The 20,270-nt window shown below is 39.3% G+C and overlaps 1 protein-coding gene across 3 annotated transcripts in view; it reads right to left on the bottom strand.

Moving 5' to 3' along the window:
* The window catches only part of slc16a4 (solute carrier family 16 member 4), a 31,879-nt gene that overhangs the window by 3,396 nt on the left and 8,213 nt on the right, over nucleotides 1-20,270 (bottom strand). For 2 of the 3 annotated variants that reach the window (XM_086276517.1, XM_086276518.1), the window contains 7 exons: nucleotides 12,495-12,627; nucleotides 12,226-12,358; nucleotides 11,899-12,042; nucleotides 11,571-11,732; nucleotides 10,822-11,472; nucleotides 4,006-4,217; nucleotides 1,449-1,542 (listed from right to left, as the gene is read on the bottom strand). In XM_086276517.1, coding sequence (XP_086132643.1) covers nucleotides 1,449-1,542; nucleotides 4,006-4,217; nucleotides 10,822-11,472; nucleotides 11,571-11,732; nucleotides 11,899-12,042; nucleotides 12,226-12,358; nucleotides 12,495-12,611 — 1,513 coding nt within the window. In that variant the 5' untranslated portion in view covers nucleotides 12,612-12,627. Of the gene's footprint in view, nucleotides 1-1,448; nucleotides 1,543-4,005; nucleotides 4,218-10,821; nucleotides 11,473-11,570; nucleotides 11,733-11,898; nucleotides 12,043-12,225; nucleotides 12,359-12,494; nucleotides 12,628-14,754; nucleotides 14,914-20,270 lie in introns of those variants that run through there. The other variant, XM_086276519.1, reaches the window with a different exon arrangement.

Here is a 20,270-nt window from a genome sequence, read left to right as displayed (position 1 = left end):
ACCCCCACTCCCTTTTTAAAAACAGGGTCATGACTTCACGATAAACTACAAAGCAACTCAACTGTTACTTTCTTCATTCCTGTATTTCTATTTATTTCCTTTACACAAGCCGTTTTGATACAAGCATGCGAATGCAGATGAGACGGAGCAGAAAGGCAGGTGTAAACACATTACACAGCCATCTGAAGTTTGAGCGTTTATCCTGACTGTAATATTTGAAAACATTTTTTTAATGCCCTACAGCCCGAGGCAGGGGCCATGGCTTGCCAAACGTTTAAACAGAAGGGATAGTAAACAGAGCCACACGTTATTTCCATACGGCCATAAAGGGGGCCATTACTCACGTTTAAAACTCCCGAAATCCATAAGCTCCTCTGTGGGGATTGCTCAACACAGTGTGAGTGGGTTCAAAGCCTCTCACTTTAATGTGGGCCAAATGTTACCAGATACATTTATTTTTCCTAGAAGTAGCTCACACATATGAAGACGAAAAAAATCTAGGGCACTATATCTGTATTATGATTCAGCATTTTGTATATTTAAGGAGACAGCCTGCCAGTTGAGCACACAGGCAGATGTTACTTCTGCAACAATCTTACGCTGCAAAATCAGTGTAACAATAATACCGTTTACAAAGCAGCTCTCTCAAACCTACCATGGATACATCGCTGTTATTCTAAGGGTTTGACATGAAGAATGCAATCTGACCCTGTAACCTTTGTATACATTTCCTTAAACTGAAATTCCAGTTAGTCTCGATGTCTCCAGGCGAGCTCTGACTGTAGGTTGTTTTTCTCCTGTGTTTCAGTTTTCACACTCCACAGTGACTGCATACACCCAGACAGGCTGACACACATTTGGGAAGCACCACAAGGAATTCAGGGCCCCAGGAAAATATGTACACACACACACACACACACACACACATATATACATATACATATATATACATATACATATATATATACACATATGTATATATATACGTATATATATATATATATATATATATATATATATATATATATATATATATATATATATATATATATATATATATATATATATATATGTATATATATATATGTATATATATATGTATATATATATATATGTATATATATATGTATATATGTATATATATATATATATATGTATATATATATATGTATGTATGTATGTATGTATGTATATATATATATATATATATATATATGTATATATATATATATATATATATATATATATATGTATATATGTACACATTCACTCACTCCATGTCAGAAATAGCACACAGACACACACAAAAGTAACATCTTTGCTATCATCACATCACATACAGATGTAGTACATATGGTTATGTGTTACAGTATGGGTTTCTCATTATGTACCTTTGGAAAAGTGAGACAGAACATGCTTGAATGTTTTCCAAGATGTGAATCACTCACCTGCCAAAGGAGGCCCTGTGAGGCAGCCCAGGCCGACAAAGAACATTGAGAAGCCCATGGAGTTATTGAGCTTCTCCGACCCCACGAGATCTACCTGCGGGGCAAAACAACATACCAAGCACTTGTCACTGCCATCTATTTGCATTTTAAACAGCCCATTCTGCAGCACTACAAACCATGAACATTACTACAGGTTTTCCAACAAACATTTGAGAGCACAACAATTTTAAATAAAGCGAGAAACTGGAAAAATTTAGCCCGATAACGATAGAAAAGCCAGTTCAAAATAATGGAATATGTGTTAAATGTGTTTAAAAAATGCTTCACTTTTATTTCTGCAGTCCCTAATTTCCATGTACAGCAAACATGACCTTCAGTGTTGTGCAAAAGTCTTGAGCCCCCATCTTTTCTTTATATGAAAAAACATAAAACATAAATGCAAATACAGTACATAAGGTTATGTATACGCTTGCATAAGCTTTCTTGTAATTTCTTTAGTATTCTTCAGGAATAGTTCTCCAGGCTTCCTAAAGGATATTCAAAGCTCCTCTTTGGATTTTGGATGCCTTTGGTTCTGTTATTTGACAAGATGATCCCACACTACTTTAATAATGTTGAGATCTGGGAGTCCAAACTCTGACTTTATCGTTTTCTATCAAGATAAAGTTTTGCTGACAGAGCCTCCACCATGTTTCACTGTTGTACCTCTCTCCTGACCTCAAACTGGTGATGTTCTGCACCAGAAATTTCAAATTTGGATTGATCACTCTATAAGACCTCATGACATTGATTTTCAGTACAGTTCTTGCGTATTTAGTCATATTTCAGCCTTTCCTCCCTCTTTCACTTCCTTAAGAATGGCTTCTTGATAGGCACCATGCCATAGAGATCATTCCTGATGAGGCCTCAGTGAACAGAAGAGCTAGATGCATCTCTCTGGCTGTGTGTCAGGTCTTTCCCGTTTTTCTTTCTTATTTCTTAAGGACATGACTATCAGTTACTGTTTATCTGCTGTAGATAATTTTGTTTTCTTTTTTGTTACTAAAAGAAATAAAAAAAAGATCAAAATGGACTGAAAATTAGTTAAAAACAGCCAATGTCCACGAAAAACTTTGAAAGACCTTCAGAAAGAATGGAAAACTTGCTCAAGACACAGAAATAAATGCTGTTTGAAGACTTTTGCACTCTACTGTAGATGTATAAAGATAAACCCGCATTGTGCCTTTATATCTGTAATAACCCAGCATGATTCTGCTCCTCAAACATTATTGATCTTAAAAAAAAAAAAAGCTTTAGCTGCATTTAGTTGTTGTATAGTCCCCGCCGCTGCGCTGATAAACCACTCAGTTTAATAGTGACAGCATTCTTCACATAAGCACTTTATGTTGGAGAGACTCTTAGTTCATAAATCAATAAATTACAGATTACTGCTATGATCTTCCTTTCTTAGAAAACCTTTGCCTGGAAAATAAGTAATTTCCATCAGCAGGCTGGTTTTATCTGTTTGTCACTGTCTGTTGGTTCTTCCAGTCAGATTTTCTAAAAAAAAAGACGAATCGGACGTCATCCCTTCAGCCCATAGATATATCCTGACCTTTGAGACCATACCATTGGCAAGTGAGGTCAAACGTGTGTCCTCATGCTTTTGTTTTGAGGGGTGATATATCTACAAGACACTGGATACCCACTGACTTAATGTGTTGGTCCACCCATAATAGCAGTTAGGAAACATCTCATACCACCTGCTTCAAAGTTTTTCTTTCCATGTGGGATATAATCTAATTACTAAGCCAGTTCACCTTTACATGGCCCTTAAACTGCCAGACAAATCTGATATTGCTGACTTTGCAAGGTGAATGAACTACAGACTAACAGTATAGTGAGGGTGATAGCGGCAAGTTTGGTAAAAAGTCAAACAACACTAAGAGAGCACCCTGCGTTTCATTCCAAAGATACCACTGAATATGTAGCATTTAACCACCATTAATAGTTTTCATGCATTTTCTTTTAAAAAGAAAAACACTGAGAAATCTTTTCCTGCATGGTGTAACAAAGCAACAATTTTAATCCTATTGCATGGATGAAACATTGTCTAAACCTCGTGACTTGTTCATCGAGGTTGACTAACATTTTAGTTTTCTGGTTCTGTCATTTCCAAGTGTTTTTGGAGTATTTTGGAGAATTTTGCTCTGTTCATACTCAAGACTTAAAAACATACACTTGTTAGCATTGCTGTTATCACCGTGGTCATATCAGCATGCTGACATTAGTGTTTAAATGGTATACCTGCACAGCCTTGCAGACTGACCTGTTGTTCACTGACTAAAGGACACTAGAATTGATTATTTGCACATGCACCAACTGAACCTTTTCATCTTAAACATATATTAAATGACACGTCTATTCCAGGGATGGTATTTTGAATTATGTATTTATATATTTCATTTTATTATATACACTGTATATATTTACAAAAAAAACTTATAAAGTGTTGAAACCATGGGGAACAGATAATTGAGGTTGTTTGTTTCCAAAGAGATGCATGCATCCCACTTACCAAAACAGGCAGCAGCAGAGCCATGTAGCCACCACAGAAGATGGCGAAAAAGACTGCGTAGACCATCAGCAGCATGTAAGAAGTTGCCAGTGGGGAAAGCAGGTTGACCAAGCCACACAGGATCAGGTAGGCTTTGTGGAAATGGTACTTGTGGAAAAGATTCCTGTCTGTCACCCAGCCCGAGGCCAACTGGGCGATGGTCTCTGTGATACCTGTAACAGGCAAAGGTGGACAGACAACTGGATGAGAAAGATATATATTTATATGACTTTAAATTTTGATATAAATGTGTGTAGGGCCATTTTTGATCTGTGCATTTATACTGATGAATTCATTACAGCAGAGAGTGTTACGATGAATAAAACGATTCACATTTTAGAATGTTGTGGTTGTAAAATAAAGGTAACACAGAAGTTCACCGCGCCTTGAGGCGACTGTTGTTGTGATTTGGCGCTATATAAATAAAATTGAATTGAATTGAAGTTTCTCTGGTTCACAAAGATCCAGCTGAAGATAGTTTTAAAAGCAACTCAGTCTCAAGGCACCCTTATTAAAATTCCAGCCAATTTACACATTTAACTAGTATGCAAATCTTGCATACATACGGGTGTGGCCACTTCTCAGGTAACTAATGTTTTTTTTTCCAATGTTCTAATAAAACCTTTAAGGTTTTTTTGTAAGTGCATTACTTCCTGTCTTGCTAATTAAATAAGCTTTCAATTCATTTTATATCAAGGTGAAGCACTAATCTAGCTAGTTTTGCAGGACTGTGAGCTGATGGAACTTCCTAGCTCTACATTCTTCTCTAAAATGATTATGTTCAGTTTAAAACAAAGATGCCAAAAAATCCCACAAAAAAACCAAAAAGATCATGACCAAAAACCAGGATTGTAACAGTCCACAAAGCAAATGATCACCAGTTTTATATACAGGCTAGTGCACAAAGACATGAAAAATATTCCACTAGCTGTTACTTACATGCATAACAGCTGCATAAAAATGATGCAACATTTCATTGCAATTTCAGTATTAACGCTATAAGAAGCAGCTTCATGTTGGACTGCATTCCTCAAGTGTGTTTGTTTCGACATCTATGAAACATTTTAGTGTTAAATCATCTACAAGCTCAGCTTTCGAAAGGAAGGGGCCCAGGCAGAACTAGATGATCCTCGAGTCTGTTACACTGACACTTTGAGCCATTTAATGATCGGTCATTATCAACACTTTTTCAGATAAATAAATGACGTTTTGAACAGCCCTGTATCTCCTGATCTTTCTTCTATTCCCACAATAAGGTTGTTGTGTTTTTAGTAAAATACCTTGACAACAACTAGATGGATTAACATGAAATTGAGATCTCACATTTCAAATTTAAATCCATCAACTACTACTTTAGAACTTGGTTCGAGGCTAACTCTGGTGTTGAGAATTAGGATTACAGGTTGATGCAGTTATTATGTGCTTAACGAAAACAACGCCAGGAGGAACTGTGAGTACATTTCTCAATGTGAAGGGTGTCTGTGCAGATAAATGATGTGTAAGGAAAGGGTAAAGAAAGCCTGTGAGGAGAAGGAAACTGAACTAAATAAAATAGGTCACTATTATCCAACCTAACTTCCCTGTTGCTCCTGTTCTCTTGACACAAGAATACTGTGTAACCGGCACAGTGGGTGGCAACACACCGACCTGTTAACATCTGCATTACACCAGCAACAATAAGCAAACTACCTATTAAGCATTTCTTCTCATCTGACTGATTGTTTGCTCTACTTGGGTATGATGACTGGGCAGATATGGACTGCGCTCTGCTGAGGTCAACTGGAATGCGATAGGTGATGTGGAAACTGCAGTGGTGTATTGAGCGTCGCAGGAATAGCTACAAGCAGGCAGTGCTGAGCAATTAATCAATGAAACAAACTGGTGCGGTACGGATTCAGAATTATCCATCCTTTGCACAGCCTCTGCAGCACAACTCCGCAGGCTGTAGGCAACTGTCAACTTCAATGCATGATATAAAAATCCTGCTGAATATGAGCTTACGTAGTCTAAATTCCCACTTTATGTTTTACAGTGTCGCTCTTCATAGCAAATTTGAATAAATCTTACATTAATCTACATTAACATGCAGATGTCAAGTAACAACAGTAAATTAGTAAAAGAATAGACTATAAAATGCTTCATCATCGAACATCTGTGCTTTCTTTATATGACAGCATTCTCCATGGAGGTTAGAAAATTGACATGAGGCAGCTGTTCACTGTTTATGTGTCCTCCTCTTGTGATCCAAGACATATCCTGCAGTGTCTCCTGCTTGCATACTGACAAGTTGTGAGTTTGTTTGTGTGTTTTAGCCTCAGCAGGTCGATTCAGCTTTGCAGCTGTCCTTGTTCAAACTCAGCACATTGCTATTTAAATTAGGCTTCACCAAGTAGCACCTTATGCCAAGTTCATGTGGTACACTGGTTTTGACCAGTTCTGTTAGTAGTACTACCAGGTACAGACATTTGTGAATGCCTCTGAGAATTAACAGATCATGAGGGGGGGAGGGGCATGTTGGTTTTCCCAGTTTCTATGAAACTGCTTCCTTCTCGTCTCGTCTCTTCTTCTGCACACACTTCTGCCTCAGAGCTCCTCTGCAAAGTATCAGCTACTTCAGGACTGGGCTCCAAAATTAAAAAACAAACAAACAACAACAACAACAACAAAAAACTGGGAGCCCCACTTGTCAACACGCCAACAACTTTACTCCATTAGCTGTTGCTTAGCGACTCCGGTTTGTTCCAGTGCTGGTGACTGAGGGTTGACGAAAAGACTGACCCGGACGATAGTGGCCTCTCTAACCGAGCCAAGTTAATGGGCCTCAATGACAAGCACTGGGTCAGAGAAAGAGGGACAGCGGGACATTGGGATGGTGGCTTTGTGGTGTGAGCAGCACCCCATCTCTTTAACTTTGTCTCGCTTTCTCCACCATTACAGCACATGAGCAGAGAAAGTGACAGAAAAAACGTGGCTGACAAAAAAGAACCTGTCTTGCTGCTTTCTGGAAGCTCTTCTGAGTAAACCCACAGACTATTATACTCTGGCTTTACAGCTTTAAGAAACAACAGACAGTTAATCTTCATATATTCTGTAATTGCATGAGTCTGACTCCAGTTCAAATGCTGCTGTTCCATACAAATACTGCCTCGGTCTGTGCCACATCATATCGTCCACAATGATCGCCATATAAATTGCGACAAGACTTAAAAGTTATATGAGGAGAACAATACTATAGTAACGCCACGTTACTATAGTAACTGGCCATCGGGCATACCGGGCATTTGTCCAGTGGGCTGATGGTGATTTTTCGTTTTTATGGGCCGATGACTTTTTTTTTTTTATAACAGTATAAACAATGAAAGGTGATGGATTGGCCAGAAGCTGGCAGATGTGTAAAAATAACTCAGTTGTTTGGTGGTGGCTATGGCGGAGCTGCCACAAGAGGCCAGGTGGATGAGGGAGAGGGGAGGCAGGAGGAGCAGAGATCCGAAGCGGCCGCTGGTCCGAGTGTCAGGTGAACTGAACTTCAGGTAAGAAGTTATGACCTGCAGTCTATCTGGGTCAGATATAAACCAAGTTTAGGTGGAGTTTATTTTTGTTGTGCTGAGTTTTTACCGTCAGTTACAATAACTTGTACTGCGTACTAGCTAGCATGACGGAGTTTCTACAGCTGGGTGGGTGCTATGATGTTACTGATAGTGAACTTTATTTTATTCACAAGGTTAGTTAGTAGAGTTGCCAACCGTCCCCTAAAAAACTGAATTGTCCCGCATTCAGAGAAAATATTACACGTTTCGTATTGAGGTGAAAAGGAACACAGTTTGTCCCGGACTTCAGCTAGGATGGAAAAAGACACAAAGCTGGAGTTTTTCTCTGTCTTTACGCTGCAACTGTCTCTTCTTCTCTCATTCAATCGTGAAACTGATCAATGATCAGCTGATCGGCTTTTCTCTCGTGTTTGTTTATCGCCCACTTTGGGCCAGAAAGAGGAAACCAGCGGATGTTGAGCTAAACAACAGCAGCACGTTTAAGCTTGATCAGCTGTTGTTAGAATTGATTTAATATTAATTTCTAGTATCAGCTGATGTTTGCTGGAGCCACAGCTGTAAAGCTGCTGGTCATGATGTCGGTTTGGTTATCTGGGGAGAGGGAAACATGAAGATGAAACCAGGAGATGTCCTTACTGAATCATCAGAGCTGAACAGGTGATGGAGAAACAGGTTTAACTTTTAGGTGACATGACTGAGTTGAAGGGAAGTTATGAACTGCTAGCCCATACATAAGCTGCCTTTATAGGTTAAAAGTATCAGAATCGGTGTCGATATTGGCAATACTGACCCTGTATTTACTTGATACTGGATCAATACCAAAATTTGCAGTATCACTCAGCACTAGTGAGTGTCACTGGACCACTTGCTAGCTGCACTCCATATGACACAAAGAGCAAACAGTAGATGGAAATTACAGATGTGGTTACCTGGTGGAAGAGCAGGGCTTTAAGCAGATGGTGAAAAAGTTTGAGCCAAGATAAAAAACTTTTAGATAGAAAATGTTCTGTGATAATATTATGCAGCTCCTTATGAGTCACAAAGCTACATCACTTTAGTTATTGTTAAACTATGTGCTCAGCAATTATTATTTATACTTTTACTTAAAATATCCAGGAAAAACACAACACTGATATTTCATTAAAGCTGAGTGACTGTTATTGGGCTACATGCTGCTGTTGCATTATTGTTATAGTATAGTCACACTTCGAATTAGGTTATCAGTGACAGCAGCTCACTGATTAAGGATGGAAAATTTACATTTAATGTGATTGCCTGCAAGCTGCAAGCATCACATTTTCTAGATGTCCTGTGATTTAATTCTGAGATCCTTTCTCCCACCCACTAATGCTGACACAGATTGGCTACAGGCAATTTTAAAACCAAAAAGATGGGCTTTTTTTCTGAACGCACAAAATGCATGATTTTGACACTAATAAAAAAATTGTACACAAAAGTTTTGCTTTAATTCAAACAAACAAATGCACTTTTGTTGTGCTATCACATAAGAGCTGTGATATAATAGAAGTTTGATTTATTGATACCCCCTTTTCCTCTCAAACCCCTTATCACTACTACACCAATCAATAATAGATGTACCTATGTGTCATTATTTATAGCTAAAGTATGCCTTTCATTAATATTAATACAGTCTCTATCGGGTAACAGTTATTGATTATCAGTGGACAGATTATAAAACAAAGTGGTTAAAAACAACCACACATGGAGCTTTTCAGTTATTCATAAATCTACAGAATTACATGCATGGTGTGCATAATGTTAATGCTGTTCTCTGTTCATATGGAGTGGCCTCATCAGTGGCACACTGCTGAACCCACCCACCCTGGCCAGTAGACCAAAGTTCAGCTTTTATGTAAGAACATCCATTACATAAGACTGCAGAGTCTGAGCAGCTCACAAATAATTAATGGCTAGAGGTTGACTGAACACTTTTTTGCATCCCTCCTCAGACTCAGTCTGAAAAAACTAAACTAAACTGGAACTTCATCTTTATACTTCAAGGTCACTACTAAAGGTTATTTTTTATAAGACATAGCTGTTTAATTCTAAGTTTGTCACATCTGTGAAACTACTTCGACTCTTACTGTCATAAACTTAAGGATGTCTGAGCACTCTAGTGCTGCAGAATCAAGCCAAAAATTCACTTCTACTTTAATCTACATACAGAGATTCTGCATATGAACATGCACAACCTGTAAGCAAATAGCAACATTTTTGGAAACCAAAGCTTTCTTAGTTCTTTTTGTAGTCAGAGTACTACAGAGCAGCTGAGCTGGCACTGGTCACATGTACGTTAAAATCCATGTGGATAACAACAGAAGGGAAACCTTTCCCGAAAAGCCACCTCAAAACTATCAGCAATTTTATTTGAAACATGGCCAGCGTAGCTTAGATATTGTAACTACACTCTGGAACGCCCTGAAATACTGCCAGTTGTTTCCAGAAGACAACCAGACAATAAGTTTCCACATTGATCCAGCTTAAACGAGTTAGAAGTCATGCAACAGTGCAACAGTGTTGCAAATTAACTGACGCTTGCAAATGTTTCTCTCATTGGCACAAGAGTTAAGTGGATTAGAAACAGTCATTTTTGGTAAAAAGTTACACATAAATATTTCTCATTAAGTTGGAAACAAGCTTGATATTGATGACTCTTCTTTAAAAAGGGGGGCCACTGGCTGTAGATTACAGATGTGATCTTGTAATCTGCAAGTATCTTTAATTCAACAGTGATGTTAAAAAGGCTTGGACCCCAGAAACCCTATAATATTTTTAGCTTTTGATAAACTTTATAGATGACTTTAGATGGCTTGTATTTATTTAAATTGTGTTTTCATAATAATTTAATTTAATTTTATATTAATTTTATATTATATACTATTGCTAAAATATTTTTAAAAATGTATTTTCAAATAAATGTTTTTGAAACTTATCAAATCTTTGTAATTGTTCATCACTACATCACAGAAACATGTAAGGAAGCAAAAACAAAGGAAGCAGAAAAGTGTATAAAAACAAAATTTGTCCCACTGCCCAAACTTCTCACCATGACTGCAGACCACATGAAGGCCATAAGCTGTATTGCTCTAGCTAATTATTTACAGCACAGATGAAAAAAAAACAAGAGAGTTCTATTTTCCAACATATCACACTGCTCATTAAACGCTTGGAGTAACACAGAGAATCTATTAGCCAACATAAACCTTACCTGCGACAGAGATGATAAAGGAAGCATCCATGGCATCAATGTTCAGGGTTCTGGCTCGGGCAGACAGGTGGAAATAGGGAATAAAGTAGGCAAGCTGACTGAAGACCAAAGACCAAGTGTATATGCAAAAGAAAGGGTCCTTCAGCAAAGAGAAATCCAGTACTTTGGCTTTTGTGACAGTCACCTCACTTGGCGAGCTTGCATGTGAGGAAAATCCAACAATCGTGGACCCATTCATACTGCCATTGAGCTCCGCTGAGCAATCTGGAGTTGTGGGTTTACACTGACCCAGGTCATGATGGGGCTCATGGCCATTTACTCCATTCAGGACCAGTCTGGTCAGTTCAGGGTTCACTGACTGGTCCTGGAGTCCCTGAGTACATTGCCCCCCCACGTTCACGGTGTCCCTATGAGAGGGAGGAGGGGATTGAAGACAGTCTGATTTGGAGACGCCATTGGAAACATGAGTGGACCCATTCAAACAGTTCTTGGAGTACTCCTTCTCTGAGGAGCTCTTGAGAGAAACAGCAGGACTCTTTTGGATGGCAGAGGAGGTAGGGTTTGAAACAGGTGGCTTTACATTGATGGGTCGCAGCAGCATGCCAGAGGCCACCAGATTCAGCATGAGACCACTGAGAATCAACATGGCTCCTAAACATGACAGTGAGAGTTTAGGATCTAAAACATCACTTTTAGATCACTCCATGGCCTGTATTTCTACACTTAGGCACAAAATTTCTCCTTCTTACCTTGCCAAGCATACCGGTCCAGAAGCAGCTGAGTGAAGGGAGCGAGAGCAAAGGTCAAACCCATACCAGAGCGTCCAATAGCATATGCCGTTGCTAACCTTTTTCTGAAGTACAGTGCTGTGACCACTGAGAAGGCCTGATACAGTAGTGCAAACCCCATTCCTGAGAGGAGCAAACAATGTTATTATCTGACATTGCGTCAGTCACGGGGACACACAGGTTGGTTTTACGAATTAATAACACGACACAGAAGTCGTCTTGTTACTAGAGTTCGTGTGGAAACAGCAACATTAAGGTACTTTACTGTTTAGCAATTAGTTAAACTCACCAACTATCACGCCCATGCTGATGTAGAGGAATACCACGCTGTTGGCGAATATACTCAACAGGAAGCCTCCGCTAACCAGCACTGCACCGGTGATCGAGGTCACTCTGGCTCCCACCTTGGCACATGCCACAGAGGCGAGGGGCGCTACAGAAGTGAGAGGAGACGAAACACAACGACAAAAAGCTAAATGCAGACATACAGACCACAAAAGGCTATTAAATACATTTTGTGAAGGAGAGACAGTAAGTCACAAGAAAATAAAACTGTGGAAAATGACGATAAAGATGTGATGCAATAGAAGGAAAAGATTTTTTTTTTAGTTTGAACCTCCAGACAGACGCAGACTTGACATGATGGAACCGATCCAGCTGATACTTTCTGCTGAGCCACCAAACTCATCTTGGAACGCCACAAAGAAGATCCCAAAGCTCTTTAGGGTGCCCATAACGAGGACATTTACCTGCACAGACACGAATGAGAATATACAGATAATGACAGATATATTTTCTCTGAGAGAAACTTTCCAGTTAATTATATATAAATAAATGGTTCAGTGGGGAAAAAAAGGAGATTATAGAGAACAGAGGTACGCATACCAGGAAGCAATGTAGCACGACCATCCAGCCCCAGCCCCCATCTGGAGGGTCCTCATACTGGATCTCTTTCTCTTTGTCCTTCTTCGAGGTCATGGCATCCTTCCTGAACAGGTTCATTATGGCCCTGGTTTCACTTGGAGAAGAAAGATAAAATCAATCACCTCAAAGCTGCAGAAAAAGGATATCATATCAGAAGTTATATTCAGCATAAGACCAAGAAGCCTTTCAGAGTTTTTTCAAGTAAAGACAAACAGACATGAAAAAATAAAACAATAGAACAACAATGTTCGAAATAAAACTGTGACTTTCTGCTTTTTGATTTAACTTTACAGAAACCCACAAGCCAAAACGTTAAATCATTTCGAATCAATAAAAGTAAAGTCTGATATTATATATGATACTGACATAAAACATCCATCCATTTCCTTCTGCTTATCCAATTCAGCATCATGGGAGGGATGGAGCCCATCCCAGGTACCATAGGGCGAGAGGCGTGGTACACCCAGGACAGGTCTCCAGTCTGTCACAGGGCTACCATAGAGAGACAGACAACCATTCACACTCACATTCACACTTATGGGCAATTTCACATTTAGAATTACCATTTAACATAACCCCACTAACTGCATGTCTTTGGACTGTGGGAGGAAACGGGAGTACACAGAGAGAACCCACACAGACAGATATATTCAAGAGTAATACTCTATTACTTTTTCATTTCATTGAGCTGTGAAGTGGGGTGACCTCAGTACTACTAGACCTGGTAACATCTCTTTTGCACCCTATTCAGCTATTGGACTGGATATAATGCTAACACTGCTGAGATATTGTCTCTACCAATGTGTAATGTGTAAGTGTTGATTATTGACTGCAGCATCTTCTAAGTCCCTGTTAGAACTAACACTGTGTCCTGTGTGTACCTGGTAGATGATTTCTTGTCTTTGTTATGTAATAAAAAATGGTTCGTTGGGTTGGGCAGCTAAAAGAGAAGTAGTTGTCTTAAACCAGCAGCAAAGTAAACCTACAGCTACAAAGCAACATTTCAACAATTTTAAACTACACATTCTAAAGCAGGGGTCTCAAACTTGGCCTGGGGGCCACTTGTGGACCACATCACCCCTACTTGCGGCCCGTATATTGACATGAAGAAAGATAATGCAATTTGGCTTTTTTGTTGGGGAGGATTTGTTTGTTGTTGCATGCACTGTTAAAATAAGTTCTTGAAAAAGCAAAAAATGATTTAATATAAAGGTAATATGAGCAGAGAGTACAAACATGTGGAGGGATTGGCTACGTTAGCTCAGTGAGAGAGTTATTTGTTAAAAAAAACATTTGTCAAACTATCGTTTTTGGCTTGTAGCTTAAACAGAACTGACTTTTCTTCCCTGTTTGAATTCAAAGGGATGCACATGATAACCTGGTAATTAAGTAGAAATGTAAAACAGAAATGCAGCATTAAAATAAAATGAACTTATACTAGTAGTGATGTCCTCACTGGCCGATACCAGAAGAGGTGAAAGAGGATAATAATGGATTAGTGAGTGGTTTAATAATGAAATGATTTTTAACGTATTGTGCTACGTGTAGCACAATACGTGTAGCACAATAGACACATAGACACACACACGTATTGTGTGTGTGTCTATGTGGTCTATGTGTAACTAAACAAGTTAAGACTTAAGCTGTAAGACTTTGGCTTATTTCAAATGAACCCATGCCTCTGTTGTTAACAGATTCAGAAATGACTTGCTCTTTTGTGAGCCAGCTTCACTGCAGTTTGACTCCCAACGGGCAACATGTGACCTTGAATTACTTCGGGCCCTTGTTGGAACATGTTTTCAAATACGCTGACTTGTATTAGCAAACATATATATATATATAATCACCCTTATTTGAAAATACAAGACAAAAAAATTCATCCATGGAGGCAAAAAAAGGCAAAAGTGATTTTAGGTGAAAAGGTAACAGCTAGATAGAGTTAAGTTTAAATAAACCAAATGAAAACTTTCTCACAATAAGGAATAATGACAAACTGAGTCAGCAGCTGAATGCAGGCTGTGCCAGGGTCAGCGATAAAACACAAGGGCAAACAGCAGCACAGATTAATGCATCTCAACAACAATGCAGACAGCAGTAAACAAACTCAGCTGTAAGTTTAGAAACTCGTTTAAAGTTAAGCATCTGTGTTGAGATCCAAGACACAGAAGGATGTGCATTTTAGCTTTCGTAGTGATGGTTTATCCTTAACATCCTCTTTTACCTGTAACTGTTGTTTTACTGGTGTGGAGAAACTGTGATAGCTTCCTCTCCAAACTGCGCTCTAGACACTCCTTGACTGATAAACTTCATATCTTTACAGTTGCCATCTCCACCCATAGATCCACCCATAGCTTTGACAGCCACACATGGTATTTAGCAACCAAACAATAAAAGCGCTTAGGTACCCCCAAAATGTTTCTTCTGTTTTTCTTCTGCCATGGAAGAATATGGCAGCAGCTGGAGCTGACTGGGGTCAGTCCCTTGATTGTTTTTACAAAGTTTCATGTCTGGGCCTTGGGCACTCTAGCACCACTAATGGGCTGAAGTTGGATTTGCGCCTAACTTCTGAACGATATGCCCAATTTTCAAACAAGAGTTGCGGTGACCTCTTGGATCAGCCTGGATTCAAAGCAATCCATGATTCTCAAGCAAATTGGATTTTTTGAAAAGTTTTACATGTTTGTTCAAAAGCTCCTTTATTTTTTGCAGTCCTTACCATAATCAGCAAAGCTATCCTTTACACGAAGACCTTTTAGACCTCACCAAATGTATCATATGGCGTGTTCATTTTTAAAAGCTTTGAATCATCACAGCCAATGGAAACGTGCAGCGAGGTGCCAAACAACTACCTCATAAGTTGGCAAAGACATGCATTTAGGATCTTACTGAAGGGTTAAATCACAATTTACCTCATCTTGGGGCGACAGTGGCTCAGGGGGTTGGGAAGCGGATCTGTAACCGGAAGGTCGCCAGTTCGATCCCCGGGCTCTCTGTCCTGGTTGTTGTGTTCTTGGGCAAGACACTTTACCCTCCCGCCTACTGGTGTTGGCCAGTAGGTGCAATATGGCAGCCTCACTTCTGTCAGTCTGCCCCAGGGCTACAACTGTAGCTGCCTTCACCAGTGTGTGAGAGTGAATGAATAGTGGCATTGTAAAGTGCTTTGGGTGCCTTGAAAAGCGCTATCTTCAGAAAGTTATAATAACTGTGTGTTACAATAAATCAATATTCATTCGTTAACATAACTGTTATTATATCTCAGCAACTGTTGCAAGTTTTACACTATAAAGCCCCCTGTCCATTGTGATTGCAGCAGAATACATGATGGTAAATTATCCCAATAAAATACTAACGCGTCCCTGCTCAGTGTTTGACAGTCAGTTACATAAGATTGCCTCGTATTTGTGACCAGAGATATATACGCTGTCGATGAAGGTTTAATAAATAAGTAAGCCATTCGGTTCTGCTGTATCTGCAGAATAAAGGATTGTGACTTTAAATATTAATCGTAAGTTCTGCAGAAAGAGATAATATGTGTATAAGAAGACGGTACTTCAAGAAACGAGCAAAGCTGTAAAACCACGGGGCAAACTCCAAGTTTACCAAAGTATTAGCTGTAACTGCCTGTCCTGTGCCAGGGGTACCGGACAGTCTAACACAGGGCAGAACTGTCTTTCACGTAGCTCTGAAAAAGAGGACGTGAAAGCAGGATTCCAGTGTGCAATGTAAAGACAATATTTGAACAGAGCTATCCTAAAGTCTAAACAATGCAACTCTAAAGTGATTCCATACTGACCACAGATGGGTTTTGGCTCAGGCTAACAAGGCAGCTGCACCGGCTGGACAGAAGCCAAAGTCATTGCTCCTCAACACTGCCACTGTTGCCTGATGCATCCCATACATTCTTAATGAGCATTTCTCACACTGCAGTAAAGAGCTGATGTTGAGTGGTGACTACAGACAGATAGGGCACCGCACATGCAGCTGACTCTCCAATAACCTTAGTTTTTTTTTTAAAGCTGTTCAGATGATTCGTTTGCTAGTGAGTAACCAAGTTACTGATGTTTCTATGATAACTACAATATGATGAATTCTAATATGAATTATATTGTATTGACACAGATGTTCCATCAAGTTTTGTCATGTAGCGGGTAACCCTAAATTACACTGGCTTAAGAAAACGGATGGATGGATGTAGCAGCTGAGTCAAAGGGGACCTAACACTCGTATTTCAAGTTTCCAAACTTTTTATTGTGGGAGTCAAGTATCCACCAATCCTCTTTGAGATCCTCTTCTTTAATCAGGCTCCATTTTCAGCATCCTGTGACTGATATATCCGCTACCTCTGCTCGACACATGTCCAAACCATTTCAGCCTTGCTTCTCTAACTTTGTCTCCAAACTGAGCTGTCCCTCTGACATACTCATGTTTACCCTGTCCATTCTAGTCACTTCTGTAAAAAGTCTTGATATTCGTCTCCAGCCACTCTACCCTGCCTGTGCTCCCTTCTGAACTGTCTATTGTTTTGAATGGTTGAACCCAGGTATTTAAAGGTATCTACCCTCACTACCCCCACTCCTTGCAGTTTTCCTGTTACACCCTTCTCTCTCAGTCACACACAGCTGTTTTGCTTCTACTGACCTTCATTCCTCTTCTCTCCATTGCATACCTCCACCTCTCAACACTCTCTTCCACCTGTTCCCTACTCTCACTACAAAACACGATGTTGTGTCTGAACATCTTAGCCCATGTAGACTTCTGTCTGACCTCATCTGTAAACCTGTCATTTAACACTGCATTGCTGGATAAAACCTACAGAGCACACAAGTTTATATGGTAAAGAAGCATATGAGATTAATAATGTTATGAACAACTAATGAACAAAATCCATGTTTGACTTTTTTTTTTTTAAAGTTAACAGTAGGTGAAGCTGTGTTTGGTGTTCACAGCTGTTCCCCGCTTGGTTTACTAAAAACCAACAGCTTCAAAGGACCACCCAAAACCAGTTGAACCGTATGAGCATCACAACAACTTTAAACCTTTGCTGCATTTAAACAAATGGCACAACAGCAGTCTATAACTATCGGTTACTACTGACATAAAGGCAGTTATTCGAAACTGTTTGCTGTCAGAGAGCAGTCCTAACCACCTGTTTACCCTAAGTCTTTTGTAGCCAGCATTGCTAACTCAGTCTGACTTAGAAATGTATAAAAAGCCAGGCCCAAACTAGAGAGAGAGAGCACACAGAGCGGATTAAATGGGAATGAATTGGGCCAGTGTAGTGCAAGAAAAGTATTTCCCCCTATGTGCGGTTAACAAGTTGTCCTTAGAGAGTGCTTGAGCGCATGTTTGTGAATGTGCCGAGTTTCAGGGTTTGAGCGACAGGGGACTGGAGTCCAGCACTTTGTAGTGTGGTGTTCACACTGTGTTACCGCAGATCTTTCATGCAAACCTTCTCTTTGCAAGACTTCATATGTGCATCTGGTCTAATACTGCATTTCATTGAGGTTACTGTGTGTGTAATGTTCTCCAAAACCTGTTCCGCACCTACATTTCCTTCATACTGCTATCAATGAAACTACTGCCCACCAAAACACAATGAGAACAAATATTTTGCAGCTCCACCCACTGAGTGCAAGACTTTACATGACATCCACACTGAGCTAACTTGTGCACTTTCCCATGAAACACTTGCAATTATATTGCAATTATATTTTTTAAGTATGGCAAATCCAGTATTTATGACATCCATCTAACAATTCAGCACATTCATATATACCGAATTACAGTCTCCCGCTTCCTGACTGGCAAATCACCATAAATATTTGCATGTAACCTCCACATTGCATAACATGACCTTGTTTGTGAAACCTTTCACAGAGTAACAGCTGAGTCGAGTCCTAGAGCACCTTTTAAGGTCAAATCAGGCAGACACACCTAGCCTGGCTTTGTACTATTCAAAATAAACCCACTTATTATCAGCCAGCTATTGTTGTTGTGAGGCAATAACAAAGTTTTCATGCTAACTCAGCATGCAAGCCTCTCTCTAACCTGAGAGCAAACTGGAGCTATAAAATCAAAATTCAAAGATCCAACATTAATGTTAAGTCACCGTGTCTTGAACACACTCAAGCACTCTGCTTTAAGTTTAGCTGGTTACAATTAGCCTAAACAGGGGTCTAAACCAGTGAGATAATTCAAACTCTGAAGTACAGAATATTAAAAATATCCAAAGGCCTTTATGCAAATTATCCAACCATGACAGTACACCTATTAGACCAGTTTAGTGCTCACTAGAGACACATTTTGTTCATTCTGAAGGGAGAGCTAATTGAATAAATAAAATGACGTGCTTTATTTCCTTTACTACCAGGATGAACTTCTGAGAAGAGGTATGGGGTCTTCAGGGATCTAATGGAAGAATGTGTCAACTTTAATTCACCTGATTCTAAAGACAAATGTTTTGGAGTACAGGGGAGACACTTAACCCCCTTTTGTGCTCAATTAACTCATTTCAACAGTTTCTTTTCTCCACTATGCAGTATCTATGGCAACCTGATCTGTGGGATAATATTTCTGGTTTATGAATTGGACTAAATTTTTTTATACTGTGAACAGGACAATGGCAATCACTGGTGACTGGTCTAACCTTATTTGAGATGAAAATGCAAAAAAGGCAATCGCATTCAAGAGTTTGCATTTCCAATTTGCAATCTAGACAGCACTTGATTTTGAGTATTGACATTTTTTTCTCTATTAATACCTTGCTTAGAAATGACGGCAAAAATAAAAGGTCTTTTAACTCTTCAGCATTCTAAGTTTCTATTTATTTCTCCTTTTCCTTTACAGAAGTGGACTAGTGCAGCCTGCAGGTCAGTTTGTCGAAACCTGCAGATAAACTCAGGCTAAGAAAAACAACCCAAACTAGAGAAAAAAGAAAATAACTTATGAAGTTAAATATGACAAATTGCCAACTAAATATAACAAAAGACAAAAACAACTTCATTTCAGGGCGGCCCCTGAAGTACAGCCACTGTTTGACACCATTGTCTGACCCTTACAAGAAGCTAAACTCGTCTCTATGTATCCTCAAGTTCACTCCAGGAAATATTTCATAACTGTGTTTCATCTGTTATCCAAAAGAAAACTGTAAATAGGTAAACAGTGTTTAACAAAAAGCATATTAATGAACATAATCTCAGACTGTTTAAAATCAACACATCACCCAACACTTTCCCAAATGTGCCCCTCCTTTGTACTGCAGTTGGCACATTACTTCGGGATCTTGATTATAAAAGCAGCCTGGTTTGGCCGCTACTGGATCCAAACCCGAGGAAAGCCAAATACAGTTTGAAGGAGAGGTGAGAAACAGATTAATTAAGTACACATCTTAAAATGTGATATGTTTCATTATTTTAGAATCATACATGCAGGTTTATTCTGCTCTGGTTGGAAGTTCTTGCCCACAGAGGCTTGAGTTTTCTGCTTCAGGTAGAGTTTCCCAAAAATGTTGTGTCAAATTTTAAAAAATAACAAAAAAAAGTGCTCCATTAACACACTTAAAAAAAATTATTAGTGTTAAAAATATCATTAGAATAACACCCACAAAATCTTTCACCTGGTTATTTGTGTCCCAATTGATGTAGCTCTGCACCCCACTTATGGGGCCCGGCTCATGGTTTTAGAACCACGTGCTAAGAGTAATATGAGACTTTAGCAGCTGGAGGGTTCGAATCAGGA

This window comes from Aulonocara sp. 'chitande type north' Nkhata Bay, linkage group LG20 (assembly GCF_057382095.1).
Source record: "Aulonocara sp. 'chitande type north' Nkhata Bay isolate Kocher_YH1m ecotype deep benthic linkage group LG20, A_spYH_male_GT1.1, whole genome shotgun sequence".
Classification (NCBI taxonomy): Eukaryota; Metazoa; Chordata; class Actinopteri; order Cichliformes; family Cichlidae; genus Aulonocara; species Aulonocara sp. 'chitande type north' Nkhata Bay.
This window is presented reverse-complemented; position numbering and strand designations above follow the sequence as displayed.